The 21,688-nt window shown below is 38.9% G+C and overlaps 1 protein-coding gene across 4 annotated transcripts in view; it reads left to right on the top strand.

Annotated features, from left to right (window-relative positions):
* Nucleotides 1-21,688, top strand: part of UNC13C (unc-13 homolog C) — a 433,277-nt gene that overhangs the window by 386,365 nt on the left and 25,224 nt on the right. For 2 of the 4 annotated variants that reach the window (XM_073303827.2, XM_073303826.2), the window contains 3 exons: nucleotides 10,201-10,293; nucleotides 10,978-11,137; nucleotides 17,353-20,537. In XM_073303827.2, the coding sequence (XP_073159928.1) occupies nucleotides 10,201-10,293; nucleotides 10,978-11,137; nucleotides 17,353-17,638 (539 nt within the window). In that variant the 3' untranslated portion in view covers nucleotides 17,639-20,537. Of the gene's footprint in view, nucleotides 1-10,200; nucleotides 10,294-10,977; nucleotides 11,138-15,372; nucleotides 15,863-17,352; nucleotides 20,538-21,688 lie in introns of those variants that run through there. The other 2 variants (XM_073303828.2, XM_073303829.1) reach the window with 2 other exon arrangements.

Genomic DNA, 21,688 nt, shown 5'->3' with positions numbered 1-21,688 from the left:
GCCGATCCCTGGTCTAGAGAATAGTTAGTTCTTCCATGAGTGCAAGGAATTGGACTAGAAGACCTCTTGAGGTCCCTTCCAGTCCTACAATTCTATGATAATATCTAATTCATTTTTTTTCCTCTGTGTCCTAGGGCCTGTTTTGTCCATTCATCCTTCCCTACAGCTAATTTTAATGAAGCGTGGGTGGGTGGATAAATGTACAGAAGAATAATGGGATGAACAGAAAATTCAACTGAGTGCTTTACCAACCCTGCTACTCTCAATGATGGCTGATAAAAAATGTAAATTATATTGCAGGGCTTTTGACAATAGATTAATAGCTTTCAGTGGGCTTTGACCATCACTGTACAGTCTTCCTAACAAATAATAGATTATAAAGTTATTATGTGTAGTACAGAAGTCTCTCTGGCACAAACAAGAACATATATCTGGGAGCAGACTGCAGTAGCTCTCTCAGACATTTTGTGGGCTGGTCAGGGGATCCTAACTTCCTAAAATCAGGTCAGCTCTCCACTCCATTGATATGTATACGTTCTGTAGATGTGAGTGGGCGCACCCATGAATAGTTTTGTTTTCTCTGAAAGCTCTTTATTTATAAATTCTCTTGACCCCAAGTTCAAGAGAATTGAACTTGAGTTCAAAAAGGCCATGTCTTTTAATTGCTTGGAACTAAATTTCTTAAAACTAAATGCTAACATGTAACTGTAAATGCAGAAAACAACAAAATGACATTCAGCATCGAAAAATGCACATGAATGATCATGCAAACCATGGAGATTCAGGGAGAGGAGAAATGGACTGGGAGCTCTGGTGTGACCACACCTGAAATATTCTCTTCAGGGCTGGTCACCTCATCACCAAGAAATTATTAAGAAACTAGAGGGAGTTTAGTGAAGAGGGATAAAAACAGGAGGCATCAGGGACTTAATTTACAAGGAAAGAAGAAAAGAGTTAAGTATTGACTGAGCATGACTGAGGAAGAAATATAACAGTCTACAAATATTTTACGGATGAAAACAACAAGGAAGAAAAGAAATTATTTAACATAATTAGAAGGGTGTAACTGGGAATAATAGGATGAAATTAAGAAAAGGAGAATTTAGGGTAGATTTGGGGTAGGGGGTATCTTTCTAACAGTGAGACCTGTGAATAACCTCCCTGGGGAAGGATGGAAGTCCCATCATTTGGCAGGTTTCAGATTAGACTGTATGAAATACTAGTACTGGGTGCCCTTCTGCAAGATAAACTTTAGTCAAATACATTATTGAGCCCAATATGTGGGGGGTAACTGGTTGAAATGCTATAGCTTATGTAATACAGTCAGACTAGATGATTTAATTGGTCTTTTTTCTGGTCTTAAAAATCTATGAAGGCTCTAATGACCCCCTTTGTGAGCTTTAAATTACCAATTGGTAATCCCCTTCCCCACCTCTTCAACATAAACCACCTGTGATTTTTCTGGACTCATCAGGGACCCTTCCCAGAGCATTATGAGGCTCATTCCTTGCAAGCCTTAGGTGCAACCTCACCCTCAAATCTTACTATTGCTCTTACCCCCCACCAAACCAACACTGGTTTTCCCCCAATGAATGTAAGTACATTTGTCAATCTAATGAACCTAAGTGAGCGGTTTCCTGATGAATGTGTAGAGGCCCACCAGCCCTTCTTGATGAACCTAAATAGAGCCATAGCAGTAAATTAGTGCCACAAGTGTCATTAACATGAGTTTTGGATACGTGTAAAGTTATTGTGTTTCATAGTGAAACATTATTTTGAAAAAGATGGTCCAGGGGAGTCTTGTTCTTAGGATTGCCAACTGGCTAATCGCACAAACCCAAACACCCTTGCCCTGCCCCCACCCCTTTTCCGAGGTCCTGCCCCCAGCTCACTCCAGCCCCCCCTCCCTCCATCTTTTGCTCTCCCCCTACACTCACTCACTCACTCACTTTCACTGGGCTGGGGCAGGGGGTTGGAGTGCAGGCTCTGGGAGGGAGTTTGGGTGGGGGAGGGGGCTCAGGGCTGGGGCAGGTGGTTGGGGTGCAGGAGGGGCTTTGGGGTGCTGGCTCTGGCAACCCTACTTGTTATGAAGGTCACAACAGACCAAAAAAAGCCCCTGTTGGAATCCTATAAATGTCTTCTGGAGCAACGTCATACCTTTATGCTTTGACAGTTCTGCCTTTATATTTGGCATTGTGCATATTAAAGAGCTCTGTGCTCCTTAAGCGTGCTGCACAAATCTCTATATAGGACATCATTATATCCCTACCGCTCAGTGGCCATTCTACAACTTGGGTATGGTCCAGGCAAATTTTGTCCCACCCTAGGCACTTGCTATGATTCGTTTTTAACAAAAGGTCACGATCTTCCAAACATGTCCTGCAATCTTACCAATGCAGTGCAAGTTTGTGAAAAAGTGGCAAGGTTCCCAGGGACAACCGGAAAACAGGAATATCTCTGTCATTGACCTTGTAAAGGCGCAGCTATAAGAAGAGGCCTGCTGTTGCTGCACATCTACATGGTTAGAATAGTGTCTAGACATACCAATAATGTAGATTAGACACAAATCATTAACCCATCAACTTTTTCTGGGATTCAGAATGAAAAAGTCAGGATAAAAAATGAAAAAAAGAAAACAAAAGTTAGGATGATCACACCTGCTGTTAATTAAGGTTGTAATTATTGTGGAGGAAATGACAAGGATAAGTCTCCACTAGAAGAAAAATAAAAATGTTCCATTATTTCCCCCCCCCATGCAAAACGTCAGACTCCTATGCAATACAAAGGGAATCAGCATCCTCAGTCTCTTTCAGTCTCAAGTTTTATTACTCATTTTCATTTTTCACAGTGCCAGAGATGTAGAAATTTGAGGAAAGCCTCAAGGTTTAAGAATTTTTCCTTGGAATTACCAGCAATATAACATGATGACACTAATGAGCTTGAAGCAGTTTCAAAGGGGAGGACTGGCCACCAAAACGTAGGATGGTCACAGTCTGCATTCCATAATGTGAAGTGATATCTTAACAACTGATTACATGACCATATTGAAACATCGTGCCATAGGCATAGAGCTATGAAAATATGCATGCCTTTTTGAGAGGAAGACCTACACTGCTGAGGACAAGGACAGATTCTCTGTCGGTGTAAAAGGGAGCACCACCACTGACTTCCATGGAATTTAACCCATTTACACCAATAGAGAATTTGACCATGTCTGTTCCATTTCCAAGTTTGGGGATTTTTATTAGTAGCTAAAAATTTGCTGTATACTGCTATATTGATTTTTAGAGACAACAAGCTAAGGTGGACCACTACAATATTGGTCTTGAAAAATGTATTTCAAGGTAAAAAAATTCGTTATAAATAAATTGAGTGATACCGTAATAACCCTCAAAAGCTTGTAAGTTTTGCCTTAGCCAAATAGATATGATTACCTAAGGAATTGCAGCAGGAACTGAATTTTCTTGTGTTTATGCTGAAAATACCCCAAATAGGGAATGTTATTTAGGCAGGAATTTTTCAGACTCAGGTGTGTGAAATTACATGATTGGAAACCCTAGTGATTTGCACGTCCATACCTCTTTACACACACACAACACCAGCTTGAATGCATGGATTAGGCGTTGTGTATATGTAACTGATGACTGAGCTTTTGTCTACATGGAGTTTTAGAAATATAAGACCTAGATGTATATGGAAATTGGCAAGTTTTAAAGGGTAACCACTGTGTATCTGGAAATTTTTACTGCAAACCGTAATTATACACCTCCATAAAAATGCAATGTCATTATAAATAAGTAATCATATCAATGAAATTTTTAACATGCATCTGCCTGGAAATATTTGAAACCTATCATTCCTCTATATACTGGACCTGTAGTACACAGTAGTCCATTAGAGTGGCATAGAATATACTTATACATTACTGCAAAGAGTGTCAAAAGGGGGGCATATATCTATTATATTTGCCAATGTCTGAGACTGGGAAGTAGCGCACAACTCTTAGCACATGGCCACAAGTAGACTCTGCAGTTGAAACATCATCTTAAAAAAAAAAAGTTAAAGCCGAATTACTTGAAAGTCACACACGCAGAACTAGAGAAGGTGTTTTTGGTTTTTTTTTAAACATGTTTTAAACATGCTGTCCAACTTTCTGTATCATGACATTGCCAGCTTTTCAGTGACACCATTTTTTGGATTTTAATAATATTGTCATTCTACTATTCCCATTTCTCAGATTGCCTGGCAAGGCTTCCAGAGCACAAAGGGAATGGCTCTCTCTCAAATGTGCCACTCCTGCTATTTCAAATGATCAACCGCCTCTCTGCATCATTGAGTAATGTCCTCTCTAAAAACCCTTCTTTTTAATCTATGACAGCCTCCCCAGTGAAATTGTGTGTTAAAAGGACTTCTTAAAAATAAATATATTGCACCATGTATTACTTGCTCCTCCTGCTTCACAGCTTCTAGATTATGATGGTGCCAACCCATTGTGCCAATTTACTTGTGTTAAAGTGCTCTCTATGGGTGGGAGATATACAGTCTGACCTGTCCTCTTTGCTCTTATTATTGTCTTGCACAGTCTGGGATATTTTCAAGGAGAACCAGACAGTTCAAGCTATGTGTCTATTTATCACATAAAAGAGAACTGTGCACAGTAGTGCTGATCAGTCAGGGATGTGTCCTCTTGATTGGTCGGTCAGTTCTCAAGGTAACTATACTGTATAACTCGCTCCTTGTGTTCAGCTGGAATTGCGCCTTTGTGGTTCAGTGTTCTCTCCCAGTCGCCTTCATGCAGAAAGTATTCCCCTAGGGAGCCAAGACAACATGTACATTTATCATGTGCAAAAATAAAAATACAGGAGATTAGTGAAATTCCATTTTCTTCTAACATTGAATTTCATTATGACATACATATATAAAATACATACATACATGGACATTTTAAGAGGAGATAGGTGAAGATAAGTGGGAAGCTGCTATAAACAGCATAATACTACCACAACTGAAATAATCCAATAATTTTAGGAAAAAAGTTATTTTCTAATATATGAAACTGTCTGACATTCAGGTGTAATTTATGCTACCTCATTTTCTCTGAGTCCCTTTTATTTCTGCTAGTCTAAACTTTTTTCAATCCAGCCCTAGCTGTTAGCTTCCAAACCTCCCCTGAGGTGACAAACCTGAGCTTTTCAGCATTAAGTAACTCAGTTGAGACAATGAACCCTTTTCCATACAAATGCACTAATACACATGTCTGCACTTATTTAAGTGACTTAAACATCTTTTGCACTTAACAGTTGGATAATTCTGTTTTAGTTTTCAACAAGCATCTAGACAGAGGTGATGAGGACTTTTGAGACACCTCAGAATTCCATGGCCACCACGAGGATTATGGGGCTAACCCAGGCTGTTGCTGGCTCAACTCAGCTAGCCACTTTCTTGATCCAGTGATCGGATTGTGACGGGAGGTGGGGCAACTAGCAATGTTACACCATTAGCTCCTATGATCCGAGATAGGAATATGGCATCTGTTTTGAGCGTCCACTTCCAGAGCCTAATAGAAACCCATTCCGGAGGGCTCTGAAGATGAATACTTGTTCCCCCAACTCTATCAATGACTTTGTAGGACTGGCAATGATCCTTTATATTCAGCTATCAATGAAGTGCCCTTAGATATCCTAGCCCCTAGATTTGTCAAGACAGGTCTCCTTGATTTGTAAAAGACCTGTCACAACTGAAATGAGAGGAAAGATGACTAGAGTGCTGGTGGATGAAGTAGGGTGCAAAATCTGATCAATTCCATCCTAAAGATTATTGAAACGCTTCTACCATAGCTAAGCAAGAGGCAGAGACGATTGATTTGCCGCCTTCATAGCACTGAATAGTGTCAATCAATCAGCGATATTGTTTTGAGTAGTGGACAATCTAGTTAAAGCAAGCTGCTTTCCAGTCAGTGGCTGGTACAGGTCTTGCCCATTATATTGAAATTTCTACTTTGGAGAAAAAAAATTAAGGAAATATGGACTTAAGTCTCTGCTTCTACGGATGCAGCGTGATTTCTGGAGGGTACATGTGCTAGGTCTCCTCTGGTGGAGTTTATGCCAGTGACAGTCACTGAAGCACTACAGATGCTGGGAAGTCTGCATTGCATTTCCCTCCTTCCCATGGCACTTTGGACACATGTCCTTCCTGACTGGGGAAAGTCAGCAGGAGAAGAATTGGGTCCATTGTTGATGGAGACTCCCTTATAGAGGAGTCACCTTGCCAACTTCTATAAAAGACACTGTTGTGCAGCCATCATTCATACAAGTCATTGCTAGATGGTCATATAACAGCAACAACCAGCAATCCTATTTTTTAATCTGCACGTAGCCAAGAGGTTGCAACTGTTTCTTTCAGATGCAGACCTAATTACTGCGGTCTATGCAGTTGTCCCCTCAAGATTAAATTATTGCAATGTGTGCTCTACAATGCTTAATTCAACTCAAACTCAAAGTGGAGTAGAATGAGATGGCCTGTTTGTTAAGTAGAGTTTCTCATTGTGAACACATGACACCAGTGTTTTGAGATCTCCACTGGCTGCCAGTTGGATTCAGGGTGGAATGCAACACATAGTTTTGACCTCTGATGGGCGTGGGACCTTTCAGAGATTGCCGTGCCTCTATCCCAGTGCAACAGTCTACATGTAATCAACAGACACTCCTAAAGCAGGAGATTCCTTACTTTAAAAAAAAAAAAAGGAAGATCTTGGCAGGGTACTCTCCATAAGTGGCCATCATATCTGCTGCCATGCAGAGCATGCATCTCTCTTCCCAGGCTTTTGAGAAGGGATGAGTGCATGGAGCAGTCTGGCATCTGTGGCTGGGCGTAAGTTTTTCCTTGTCCCTTTCCAGTTTCGTGGAGAATTTTTTGTTGCTTTACAATAGAGTGACTGCATTTTTAACAGATAGGTGCTTTTTAATGTTCTGATTGTATCTCAACAAATAAAATGTAAAATCAGAGCTCTGGGGCCTGGGTAGATTCCACTGGTCACATCAGAAACAGCCTCCACAGTACGACACTCTTAGCAATTCAGATTAGTCTAGAGGAAGGTGCTTTTACCCTAAGCCATATAATAGATCAGTTCTCCTGACAGCAAATAGCCTTGCAGAGCATGATAGCATTTTCCCTTCTTTAACACTGCAATTCATCTCATCAAAAGCGCTACAAACATACTAATGGACTTCATATTGAAAAGCCTTATAGTTGCTTAGCTACCAGTGGAATCTACCCATGCCCCAGAGCGCTGATTTTACATTTTATTTGTTGCGATACAATCAGAACATACTCATCATGAGCATTTTTAAATATAGTATGAGATTTCTTTTATGCCTCCAGCACACCCTATTATAGGTAATGTGCTAGGTGTACGCAAAACTTACAGTACCCTTTAAAGGGTTCTTCTATATTAATGGCCACAAACAGGGCAAATAAAGCTTGTAGGGAAAAGTACTCTATTGAGTAATTCATGATAGGAATATCTTGCTTAGGTTGACAGCCGTAAGAAACTGTAAGCCACATTTTGCTCTCAGGTTAGCTGAAGTAAATTATGAAGAACTTCACTGGAGTTAAATTCAATGGAGCTAGTGTGGGTTTCCACTTCAGTAACCGAGAGCAGATTTTGTCCCAATTTGAACTAGGGTCACATGCATTTTGTCTCTTATATGAGGCAAAAACCTTGATCAGGTCTAGCAGAGACTTCAAATTTTTCCTTGCAAATAATATCTGTTGCTAATGTAACCCTCTTTCCCCCCCCCCTTTTTTTTTTGGAGACTTGTGCACCAAACATTCCTGATTTCTGCAAATGTGAGAGCCACGGGTGGGTACGGTAATGTCTTTAATTGGAAATTGGACCTACTTCTGTTGGTGGAAGAGCTTTTCTGACCTGAAGAACTTCACTAACTAGACAATAGTAATGCTTAGCCAGATTCTGCCTTTTGAATAGTTCTTTACTTTATGCACTTGTCTTCACTACAGAAAAATAGGTATGTTCTTAGCTCAAGTTAGCTAACAAGTTATCTTCACTAGGATTTTATCTCAAGTAAGCTAAGGTAGTTTTTAGTTTCCACAAAAGTTAGCAGGTCAAGTTAAAGCCTAAGTACACGAGTTAAGAACGCACCTTTTTTCATAATTAAGACAAGGTCTTTAAGTAGCCCCACTGAAATAAAGAGGAATACACATGTACTACTCAAAACAGGCAAATAGGCAGAATCTGGTCCTCGAAGAGTAGTGGTCATGGCAGCTGTGTTTTAAATGTTATTTTTCTTGACAGAATATTTTACATACAATTTTGTGTTCAGCTAAAAATTGTTATTCCAGGAAGCAGAAACTGAGTGGCATTGCTAATAAATAAAGGCTGGACAGTGATGAATGGGTTAGAGAACACTTTGTTTCCCTCAGAAGGAAAAATCAGATTGAAATACATCACTTCTAGCATATAACAGTTTCCTTTCTTATTGCTAAAGGCTGGTTTTATACGATAGAGAAACTCAGTAGTGGTGGAAGCTGTTGAAACTGGTTAGTCATTTTTTTGAGTTTGGATATTCACTTGTTCTTGAACTATTTTATTACTACTCTAACATGTTATTAATACTACTTGATGAAAGATGAAGTAACTTGCATTATTTACTTTTCATTTATTGTGAACTAGATAAGTCAGTAGTTTAATTAGGTACTTAAGATAGTAAAGATTTCTCTGTGGAATTATCAAACTGCACTGCAATGTGTAATGGCTGCCACTGAAGCTAAACTTCTTGTCACTAAAACCCGCTGAGTAACAAATTGCCTATTTACACATGTCATAAAATGGTCTACACCATCTGGTTGATATTGGACCATATCTAGAAGCAACATTTGTGTGAGCACCCTGAGATTCAGAAGTGGCAGCTATGTCTCTACTGCTTAAGACATTAAAACAGTTTTTGTTGTTTTTTTTAATTAAAACTCTGTGATTTCTGATTATGATTTTTAACAAGTGAACTCTTGACAGCATTGTGGCCCAACTCACTTAGCAGCTGGCAAATAGAGTGTTCTGTTTTCTCAAGGTTTCCGATCAAGTAAATTGAGTAGCAAGTTCCCACATCTTAATATGTCAGAAAAGAAGCTTGTTCTTCGACGCAGTAACCCATGGGATAAGGGTATTTAATTGTCCTTGCAACGCTGAGCCAGAGAAGAGAATGTAACTATGAATTATTCCAACCCGACCAATAAGCATCACTGTAGAATCACATTTCAAGGAAGCCATTGAGATGAAGAAGTCTAGAAAAGCATTTTAGGGTAGGGGAAAGGAAAAACAGGGCAAACACATTGGTTGAGATCTTTAATTTAGGGCAAGATTGTCACTTGCCCAATGAATCCGAGCAGGAGGGTAAGGCATCCACTTAAACCCTGCATGGATTACTTGTGTTTGTGGCTCGCAGGCAGTGGGAAAGCAGCTTTTCTGGGGGCCTGTTGCTTCCCTGCTCATGCAGGTGGAAGGGGAATGGTTGAACAGGGATGGGGTGGTCAAGTAAGGAGTAGATGGAGTCTTAATTCTGCATCCTCAACCCCACCAAATCTGTGTGTAGTAAATGGTTGCCCCAGATTAACTAAGGGTCACATTATGACTACCTAAATCACAATTCATTCCCTTGTGTAATCCTAGAGCAGTGCAACTGTACAGTGCACCTTCCTATGCAAATTGTATTGTTACAATCCAGCCCACAGACAAAGACATTTGTCTTTATTTGACTTCATATTAAGATGCACCTTAAATAATACACGAGCAGTTTTGCAAATATATACATACAGAACTCAGCAAAACAACCAAGTTTCATGTTGGCACCAACTTTTTGAATCACAGGCTGAATTTAAGGTTCCTAATGAGAGGTTCTCCCAGTCCTACTAAGAATATACACGGGAAGCAGATGTTTGTGGTCACAAGGTGCAACTGTGGTAAAATCACTTATAAAGCTATCACCTCACCTTATCCAGGCATCAAATATATTCCAGATGGTTAAGAAAAGAAAATATGGTGAGATATGAGAAAACATACTATTCACCTTACATTAATATAAAGTTCTTTGTTCACCTGCTTCTTGTTGTAACATTCGTGTACTGTCTATTTTCCACTGAGCTGTTGAGGAGTCAGCAGTATTAAACTACTGTTTGCTTCTGCAGGTCATTCTACCAATAATGCAGTAGGTGAGATCTCTGTGCAGGTGGATGTCTTTACACATCCTGGAACTGGAGAACATAGAGTCACTGTAAAAGGTAAGTTTCAAATAGGGACTCTTAAGTAGTAGGGTAGTTATTTTACCTCTGTAGTTGGCACTGATGCAACCACTACTGTAATACTGTTTCCCGGTCTTGTGTCCACAGTTCAAGAAGGATGTCAATAAATTGGAGAGGGTTCAGAGAAGAGCCATGAGAATGATTAAAAGATTGGAAAACATGCTCGATTTATTTAACTTAACAAAGAGAAGGTTAAGAATTGACTTGATCACAGTTTATAAGTTCATATATGGGGAACAAATATTTGGAAATGGGAACAAATATTGAATGATGGTCTCTCACAAAAGTCTAACAAGATCTGATGGCTGGAAGTAGAAGATAGACAAATTCAGGATGGAAGTATGCTGTACATTTTTAACAGTGAGGGTAATTAACCCCTGGGACAATTTACCATGGGTTGTGGTGGATTCTCCATCACTGATAATTTTAAAATCAAGATTGGATGTTTTTACATACTCTAGTTCAAACAGGAACTTCAGTGGGAAGCAGACAAGCTATTGCTGGTTTGTGGAGTGTAGGTTTTCTACCAGGAAAATCTCAGGTCGTCCTCCTGTGACTTCTCATTGGCTACACTAAGCCTTACTACATATTTAAGCAAGGATATTTACTAATATTTTGCATTGGGATTCTAAATGCATATCTAATTCCCGTTGTTCTCTTTAGTTGTAGCAATTAATAACCTAAACTGGCAAACAACAGCTATGTTCCGGCCATTTGTGGAAGTCTGTATATTGGGTCCTAACCTGAGTGACAAGAGGAGAAAACATGGCACCAAGACAAAGAGCAACACCTGGTCACCAAAATACAATGAAACATTCCAATTGTAAGTCTTCTTTTCTTTTAGCTGTCCATTTTATATGAATTGTTACAATTAATTTTTCAGCAAAAGCTGTGAGAACTGAAAATGCTACAGTCCAAGACTGCATATTTCACAGACCATAAGTATAGACATGATTTCAAAACTAGGGTTCTTTCGATGTACAGCTTGTTCGAAAGTCTGGGTTATAGCCTTGTCTTACGCAGGGATGAATTTTGATCTTTGTGTTTTGGGCCTGTAACACTCCTTTTTGAAGTTCCAGTTTCTGAAACATGGAAGACAAGTGGATTTGGAATTAAGGACATTCTGGAAATTGTGGGGATTATTAGTTAGAAATGCACATTCATTTGCACGCACAGATGAGAAGTTAGATACCTAATTGGTCATTTGCATGTGCAGTTACCTAAATTGCTAATGCCAGTTGTACATACATTTCTATAAATCTGGGCCTTAAATGTTTGTAAAAGTCTGAAGATGTAAAATGATAATTGCTATTAATAACCACTTTTACTTAATCCCCAGAAGCTAAAGAACCTTTTTGTTTGATTTAGGGATCTAAATTTCTTATCTTATCCAAATTCCTTTTACCTGCTCTCTACATCATCCTCCTTTTTCTAGATTAAGACCTCTCTTATAGCCTGCCCATTTCCCAAGCGCTGAAAGACCACACTCTGCCTCCATGTGCTGGGAGTTTCACTTTCTTGGCTTCTGCTGACCATCAGCCCTACATCTGACCATGAAGCTGCTTGAGGCTCTATGCCAGTGATTCCCACTGACCCAGCTCAGTGGTATAGTCCTGAATGGGCCGTACACTACTGGAGTGCTCCCACTGGTGTGACCTCATGCAGATGTGCAAGGTCACACTGTGAGGACACAATTTTGCTGTACAAAATGGTGTGCTCTATGCAACTTGACCTCCAGCATGCGGTGTAAAAGTGCTGGAATGCATTCTGGCTCCACTACACCTGTGCCCCCACTGCTTCAACAGTGCTGGTTCCTGGCTTCAAAGGCCATTTTAGAAATATCAGCTAGGAAGGCAGGCTGAGGAAAGCCAGTCAGAATTCATTCTGTTAGCAAGAATCCCTACTTGACCCCAACTCCAAGGGCAGCAACCTTCCCTCCTCCTACCGCTATAACCTCCTCAGACATCCCTTAACAGTCTACCAATCTGATGGTGGTGAACATCTTAGAACTGGCAAGTGTCCTCACAGGTTAAGCCACACTTTAGAAAGAGGGATATATAATGTGTCCCTTTGTGACAAATTATTCTTCTCATTTATTTGATGTGTTTGCACAGAGATAAATGTGAACAAAAGCAGTGGTCTGTTTACAAGAGAAATGTATTCAGAACAAATGTTCCCTTTTCCTACAACTCCAGGGTTATGGGGACACATGAAGTACAGGCATACCTTTAGAAGACTGAAACATCCTTAATGGCAATTGCCAACAATTATTTTCCTAAAATTTTATTTTTAAAAGCACAGTGTCTATGTTTGTTTCAACTACTGAGAATCACATAATGCAGTAGGACAATCTTAAGGATCTAAAGCTGGGTAAGATGGGAACAACTAAATACAATTAGCACCAGACTGGATGAGCATCAAGTAGTCAATATATTCCACGGTATGCATCCGATGAAGTGAGCTGTAGCTCACGAAAGCTCATGCTCAAATAAATTGGTTAGTCTCTAAGGTGCCACAAGTACTCCTTTTCTTTTTGCGAATACAGACTAACACGGCTGTTACTCTGAAACCTGTCAATATATTTAGTGTTTTTCATTCATTATAAGTAGCTTAATCTCCAAATTGGTAGACACCCATCCACCCTCAAATACCTATCTTCACTGGATCTGTCTTTACTTTGTAAGATTAGTTACATAATAAGTAAGAGGAAATCATCACTACTAGAGGGAGCACTTGCAGTAACATTAGAGAAGGTGAGTTTAGGCTGCTTTTTAATCGCACGCTTTACAAGCCTTTTGCTTTAATAACAGCAGTGTAACAAATGGATCTGTCAGGTACAGGATACTGAGCAGTACAGGGGCCTATGTTTTCCACATCTCTGTCTCCTACATCCAATAGCAATCAGCAGGTTAACTTTAAGCATGAAAGAAATTGAAAGGATCTACAATAATTTTTCTGGTAGTAAAAATCTATTCATGCAAAACCTTTGAACTATTCACCAGTCTAACGTAGGCCTGATCCAATGCCCTCTGAAGTCTTACTGAGCCTTTTCATTGACTTCAACATGGAATAGCTCAACCCATAGTTAATATCTCTGCTGCTACCATTCATAATAAAATAGTGGCAAAGCAGAAATCAATGTTAAGAAGTATTCCCATTCTGTTTCATGCCACAAAATTATTTACCAAATAACTTCTTCCAGAGGTGGGTGGCTGGATTTTTTTTTATGGAGCTGAAAGACATTTTCAAGTTATGCCTTCTTTCTAAATCTTTTTTAATGCTAGACTGTTAGAATAATACAGGTTTTTTGAGTGATTAAAGCCTAAACTATGTTCTATTTGGATTACAGCATAGCAGCATATCATTAGAGTCAAGAGGATTCTAGACTGCCTAGCACTATGTTTCATTTTTAAATCAAAGGAAATAATCATGTAAATCTTCTTCCTCCAGTGATAACCTGCCCTGTGTACTTGTTTTATGTGCCTCAGAATGAGTGAAATATTGCAGCTATAACTCAAAATATGCAATGAGTTTCATGAAACAAAGCTCCACATATATACAGTCCTGGAGGCTTACAGCTCTGCCTATCCTACAAGGGGATTATTGTGTGCTGCAGGGTGAATACTAATGATATGCTTTCCTGCAGTAAAAGCATCCAGGACAGTATTATAGGAACAGTAGCAATGCACATTATTGTTCTTGCCAGTGCAGTGTCATAACTGGCAGGTTTCTCCAGTTGGTTTGGCCCAACCATAAGTATATTTATATTTGACTGCAACTAGCCACCAGCACTTGGAGTGAAATTAACCCCATTGCAGGTGCTGCACACCATTCAACGCAGTTCTTAAGTGGTTCATAGGGCTTTGTTTGGACCCCTACGTCGGCATGAATTTCACCCTTAACACTCTGAAGGGCCTTTTGTGGAACTTAATGAGTACTTGTAAAATGCCTTAAATGAAAGGTGCTAGAAATGCATTGTTATTATAAATTTATATGAGAATTACAAACCTACCAATTTCTTTTTCATTATCTGGGGAAAGTACCTACTGCAGTCACAGTAGCTAAAACAGAATGTAAGCCTGACAACCAAATCGAGGCTGCAGAAAGAAAAGCTGCTTAAAAATAAATTAGCATCATGATGACAGCAATAGATGACATTTTAGCCATTACTTTCCCAAGCTAAATGCCCTCCCTCCCGTTTTTGTTTTGTTTTTTACACAGTGGAAACCAAACTATACAGCCATTTGACTGGAAATTATGATCAAACAGCACATAATCTTAGGGCTGCTGTGAACCTTTCAGATTGAGACCTGAAACCAGGCTTAACTGACACTGAGTTTCAATGCAAAGTTGAAATTCATAGAAGACTTTGATCAGACCCAGGCAGGTCTAAGAATCCCCTCAACTCTCAGGAAGCAGGGGGCTCCCTCACGCCTTCAGCAACAGACCCTAGGATCCCTTCTTTCTTTAGGTTGACATCTGTGTGAGGCCTAGTGACATGCCCTCCTACTGTCTATGGCGGTACAATCAGCTGGCCTCTTCCCTTCTTTCAGAGATGAGAGCTAGTCCACCCCACCCCTCCTGTTTCTTTGAGGGACCAGTCAACAGGCCCACTGCCCCAGCATGTGTCTATGGGACACATTTTCAGGAGAGCAGGATGCCTATCCACACGCAAATTCAGCAGCAGTCAGTACGGAAACATTTTTCTGTCATTTTGCTGCTTCAAAAGCCTTTTTGGGCCACCCAGCCCCTTCTCTATTTTTTTTTTGACTGATGTCCCCAAGCGCACACAGTGCAAATAGGGAAAATGCCTGTTCTGGGTTTGGAGAAGTGGGATCAATGATTACAAAACCAGCTGGTTTTGCGACGGTTTAGGTTCGTCCCAAGCAAACATTGGCCAACTGATCCCCCTACCCTTGGTTTGTCACACTTGTGGAAACCGAAAACAACCAGCAGGGCTGGATTAAGGCAATTCAGAGCCCGCCCGCATGTCCCCCTCACCAGCATGGGCCCACGCCTATTTGGAGTGCCAGCGCTGAGGTGCCTCTCTCTTCCTAGAGAGGCAAGGATGGCGGGTTGGGGTCACTTCTCTCCCACCCCCATTCGAAGAGCAGCAGTGGGGGACTCACTCTTCTTCGAGAGGCATGAGTGCTAGGAAAGAGCTCCCAGTACTCAACCCAACAGCTACGGTGGCTCTGTTCAGGTGAGTGGTGTCAGCCACGCACAGAAACTCTTCGGCTGAGGCAGTGTTGGCAAGACTCCCAGGCAGTAGGTTGTGGGGCTAGCCCTCCACAGAGAGGCATGGGACACCGTTCATCCCTTTCAGAGCTATTGTTCCAGACTGTCTGCGGATATCACAGTATTGTTACACTCAGGTCACATTCTCATCCTTTTCTTTGTGGCCACAAGAACTAGAAACTCACGATTATAAACGAAATCTGAGATTCTGACGTAAATACTGGACACTCTAGCTCTAGGCACTGCCTGTAATATCTAAGCTATAATTTGTCTCTGCCAATGGTTTCCATGCAGCATTCAGTCTCCGCTTAGATCATAAAAATGAAAGCCATTATAATACAACCATTAAAATAAAAAGGTGGTTTGTTAGTACAGTAATTATGTGTTCTGAGGGTATAATGCTGTTCTTGGAAGCTAAATATTTTTTGGTTAGAAAGCTGCTCTATTCAGAGGCTGCACCTCACAGAGTTGTGAGTAAAAGTATAGCAAAAAAGTATTGTAAGACAAAATCCTTCAGTCAGCTAGGGGGGCATGGAAGGCCTTGAAGCAAAGCCAGGGCAGGGACCAGAACGCAGAGAGCTACATAGAGGATAGATCCACTTGTCACCATAGAACTTTATTGATTCTCCCTGATCCTAGTCCACAGGAAGGTTTTAAGGGCATAGTGAGGGAACATCTAAAGGCTCCAAAACTGCTCCATGGCTTGTGACACATTCCAACCTCACTGATTCCCACTGCTTTGTCCATTGCCCATTTATTGGGGTGGAAGGGAAGGGACCAGAACTTGGCTCCTAGAAAGGAAACAAGTGTGCTATTATGTAATATAACAAGAATAGTAAATTGTAGGAATTATTTTGTTTATAAATGAATACGTGACTCAGACTAAAGAAACATTTTTCATTTTCTGATTGAAAAAGGTCATCACAGTTGTTTATGTTGTGTTGAAAAAGTGTCCTAGGTAGATCATCATCAGGCTTACATGTTTTTTGTATGTAACTGTTAAATATTGCTAGTCAGTTCTTTACTCCTGGAAAACAGCTGGCACCCATACACTGAATCAGATATATATAAAATTTTCAATCGGGGTAGAAGCTCAATAGCAAATACTGATACACAATTTCATACTGAATACATCAAGGATATATCACATTACTATAGAAGTAACATTTAGAAAACAGACACCTCGGAGTGGAACGCCTCCCCTATAATTGTCATATAAAAACCATTTGCCCCCTATAATTGTCATATAAAAACCATTTGCCCCAACATTAAATTCAAAATTAATAGAGTAGGGAAAACAGATCAAAGATATACTAGAACTCCAAAAAAGTTTTTAGCTGGACAGAGGGGAAAGAGCCTAAATAAAGGTTAGTTGTGCCTTAAAGACATGTGAGATACTGTTCTGCATTCCTCTGAATTGTAGTTTTACAGCAGTTTAAATAGTTCTGTTTGGGGTAAAAAAAGCATAATTGGTCAATCGATGCTTAAACAACTGTGATTAAAATATTGATCATCTGCAATATTTCTGGAGAAAGGGAACAGAGGGTCTGATTATGCCAAATGTTGAGGAAGTTGCTGAATGCTTTCAACTTCCATTCAAGTCAATGGAAACGGAGGGCGCTCACTCAGCACCTTCCAGGATCAATATACAGTTTATATATCAATAATATTCTGTTTGCAGATGTAGAACTATCTCTGAAGTGAATATTAATTTTTTTAAAAGGTTTCTAAGCCATGTTAACCCTTTGGGGGAATTAAACTAAAATCCTTTTTCAAAACTCATCCTTTTAAACCACACAGCATTCTGAGTAACGAAGAAGGGCTGAGAGCCTATGAGCTTCACCTCTCTGTGAAAGATTACTGCTTTGCCAGGGAAGATCGCATTGTAGGAATGACAGTTATCCAGCTACAGAATACTGCAGAGAAAGGTAGCTGCGCATCCTGGTATCCTCTGCTGAAAAATATCTTTATGGATGACACTGGGTTGACAATCCTTAGAATACTTTCTCAGAGGACCAATGATGAAGTTGCTAAAGAATTTGTGAGACTTAAATCAGAAACAAGATCTGTTGAAGAAACTGCCTGAATCACAAATAATGCAAAGGTGTCACCGTCAAGAACATCGATACAATGTTGTTGTCTGAATAGTGCATGCATGTGCAAATCAGTGGGAATGTTTAATTAACTCTGTTTCAGTGTTTGCCAGTACTTAAGTACTATATTTGCAAGGTATGTTGAGGCGCTGTACACCTTTTATACATATTTTGGTCTTTGGAAAAGTAATTGTTACAATGAAGTGCCAAAATCAAGATTAAGAGTAAATTATTAATGTTATATTTTAAAAAGTTGAGTTAATCTCATTGCAACTCCTTCACATTTATTAATGAATGGTTATTCTTTTGAGTTGATTAATTAGTTGTCTCTGTTAAATTACTGTGAGTTGCTTCTACATGTCTGGATTGAGTTACTTCCCTTATAATTATAAAGAATTTTATCCAATTTCATAATCATTTTATGCTAACCTCATTTTAGGTATCTTACCAATAACTTTTTCTATCATAACTATAGATGCAGTTACTTCTAGAAAGTGTTTGTAATTTTATAATTACTGATATAAAGTAATGATTTTTGCATACAAACTGAAAAGGGTGGAAATATTTTATGCTGACCTTTTTCCAACCTTTCATAAATATCACTGTGAAGAAATACTGTTAACGCAAGTTCTCAAGAAGCTACTCTTATCAGAGTTTGTTACTGATGTTAGATATCTTGAGATAACTTTGTTCTTCAAAACTGCCAAGGCTACATCATATTTGTATAAAAAGGTAAGTTGATATCTGTAGAAAAAGACAGCAGAGTATACATGCTTTACAAAAAATTCATTTTTTTAAATGATGCAGTACTGTATAAGAGTTAATCGTTGGGAAGATGTAAAGCTGCTGTGTGGTTTGTTTCTAGAAGTCATTTATGAAAAGTAATGATGCTGTTAGCGTTTTCACTCTGAAAGTTATAAATGTTGCTTTACATACTTAGCTGTAATATCAGTTAAGTGCTTTATTTCTTTTGTTTTAGAAAAGTTCAACAGTTTGTACTTATGCAACATTACTATGTATTGCACTGAAGCAAAATCCATGTCCTGTAAATATTTAGTGAGAAATTGTAAAATAAAGTATGAAAGAAACTGCTTCTAGTTTTGCAATTGACATTATTTATGTGCCTGTAGGCCTAAATTGCACTGTGAGCCAATTGAGTGGGGGCAGTGTTGCATTACACTATGTCAAAGTATGGATGCTAGTGTCTCTAACATTCCTTAAACATTTGCATCTCTTGTAAAAATAAGGTTTCATATGTGAACAATACATGCAAAATTATAATAAATCAGGCTCTTAATGCACTCATACTATATCTAATGTAATGTTCTGGCTCACGCACACACACACACTTTCCATTGGCTTTGGTTTCAACTATCGGTTTGGTACTTTCATTGTTTAGGGGCAGAAACAACATTGGTGGACTTGATTCCAGTTTACTGATGAGGTATGTGTGACCTCATGTAGGTAAATCTTTCCAGAATTTCCTTTCAAGAGATTTTCATGGATTGTTGCAATATTTTTAAATCTTCTTGGTGAAAACACTCTTTCAGGCAAGAAACAGAGCTCGAATTTTAGAGAAATTGTGTAGTCTCTCAAGAAAGTTTGCTGTACTTAACTAAGATCACAGAGAGGGGGGAAAGGAGCTGACCATTTATCAACTGTTACCCTGTTTGTGTCTATACTTTGCAGAATATTTATTTAGGAAAGATGTTTTCATTGGTTACAAAAATCCCATTTTTTGCCATTTGCCAGAAACCCTTTTAGCTAAAGGAGCCATTGAATGTCAAATGTATTTAATTAGATCGGTCATTGAAGTCTACTTCAGACATTTCTGAGGATTCAAGTATTAATGCCTACTAAATGAAGGTTGCAGACCCTGGCTGAGATTTGCAAAGCTGCCTATGGGGTTTGGATGCCCTATTCCCATTAAAACTAATCTCACTGGTGTTTTAAATGTACTTACACTTAAATGTTTGGGAGCAAACTGATCCCTGGAGTAGCTCTATTAATTTCATCGAAGATACACATCAGGTGTGAATTGAGCTCATATTATACATCCGTTGAAGTATAATTCATGTGGCCCTTTGGAAGTACATAATAAGTCATATTTCTCTATGTATTTAAATAGCTATTCTTTTAAAAGGTATAGCTCAGTGTGGGAACCCTGGCTGACACTTAAGTGATTCATACAGTTAAGGTGAAAGTCAAATTGCCTTACAGTAGTGCTCCCAAAACCCATTAGCAATCAACAAGATTTAATATGATAGGACATGAATAGACTCAATCTCAGATAGAAAAGGAGAACATCAGAGAGTGAGACATTACCTCTAGATAAAAGGCAGAGGTCCATACACGATTCATCTACTGACATTTTTTACTGCATTCCACTATGGCTCCTGAAGTTAAACAGGAAAGGCTGGATTCTACAGGGAAAATGGGTTTCCTGTTTGTTTACCTAAAGCGTGTTTGTTGTATTTTTTTCTGATTGTTGTATATTATGTTGTAAAATGTTGTACATTTTGCTGTATAATGGATTAATAAGTTATCAAATAACGTAAATGTTTATAATTCAGAACTACCTATAAAGGGATAAGTATTGAAGTTTCCAAAAAACATATCACTGCTGCTCGCAAGGAGCAATTTGTTAGTTTTGCACACCAAAAATCATCTGACAGTGTAGTAACCAAAACCACAAACTTTGTAAACTACAAGTGTGAAGAGTTTATGATGTACCTTCATGTTTCCTTATTTTTAACAAAGAAATATTTACTTACTGTATCAAGGTTTGTCTTATGACGGATTGAGGTGGAAAATGTATTATCCGTACATTACAGAGCTCTGTTATAAAAATGATATTTAACTATTGATCAAACTGCAAAATAAAATGCTATTCCTCAGTGTATATAACTTGAAGTCAAACATTTTCTGTGGCATAAATTATCGATTCTGACTAAGCTAAAAGACTGATATATTTGGCTTCCAAAAAGTAAACATTTCATTATTTAAAAAACTAATTTGCATTTATATATTAGTTCATTTTTCTGACTCTTGTGAAAAAAAACACCATTGATGAATGGGTTTCTATTAACTGTTTCTTTGGTTTAATTTCTCACTGATAGCAGAACCAATGCAAAACAATTTAAACCGTATTCATTTCATATTGGTTTTTAAGATATTACAATATGCATCGATTGAATATAATTTAATTTAAAACTTGCAGGAGACCCCCCCTATTACCACCACCACCAATTTAAGAAAGGAAAGAATTTCTAAGCCGCAAGAAATAACCATTTTATGGAAATTTCTCAACCCATATGACATGTATCTGGAGTAGCCAGGAGATCCACATTGACAGTGGTCTGCAATGTGACAGCACTTAAGGAGCTAATGGCATATTTAAACATGTTGGACTGAGTTACAGAAGTGCTTCAAGGGTTAAACAGAGTGGTTTTAAATTTTGTATTGAATTTTATAGGATGCAAGCATAAAGCCTTCAAGACTGAAGAAAAATTTTGGACAAGTGTGGTTTGGCATGAATATGAGCTATGGCTGTTGCCATATATGTCTATAGCATCTGCATTTTGTACTGTAACCCCAGGGAGAGACCACAGAACAAGTTAGTGTAATATTCTAGTCCAGAGGTCACAAACACATGAACAGACACTTTACCTGAGTGGGACAAGAGAGGTCATAATAAAGTAATATTTCTAAAGCGATACAGCTCACCAACAGAAAACAGAGCCCCAAAACATAACATAATAGAAGTTGGTTTTAATAAATCCATTTTATATTTACCATATGCCAAAACAGGTAGTAATAATTCAATAGGTTAAATACTGACAAAACCAGCTGTGTAGCCAAACCCAGCATCCATTATGGACTCTGAAATTGCTAATCTACCACAATTTTATTGAGAGAGAAAATGTGACCAAAGACACCATGGTTAACCTCTGCTTTTTCAAAAGTGCCCTGGGTGTCATCTTCCACCTGGATAAACACCAGAAAGGATCTCAGTATATCACATCTAAATGACACCGCCTTTA

Source organism: Lepidochelys kempii, chromosome 10 (genome assembly GCF_965140285.1).
Source record: "Lepidochelys kempii isolate rLepKem1 chromosome 10, rLepKem1.hap1, whole genome shotgun sequence".
NCBI classification, from domain to species: domain Eukaryota; kingdom Metazoa; phylum Chordata; order Testudines; family Cheloniidae; genus Lepidochelys; species Lepidochelys kempii.
The sequence above is the reverse complement of the archived record's forward strand: the minus strand, read 5'-3'. Positions and strand labels throughout refer to the sequence as shown.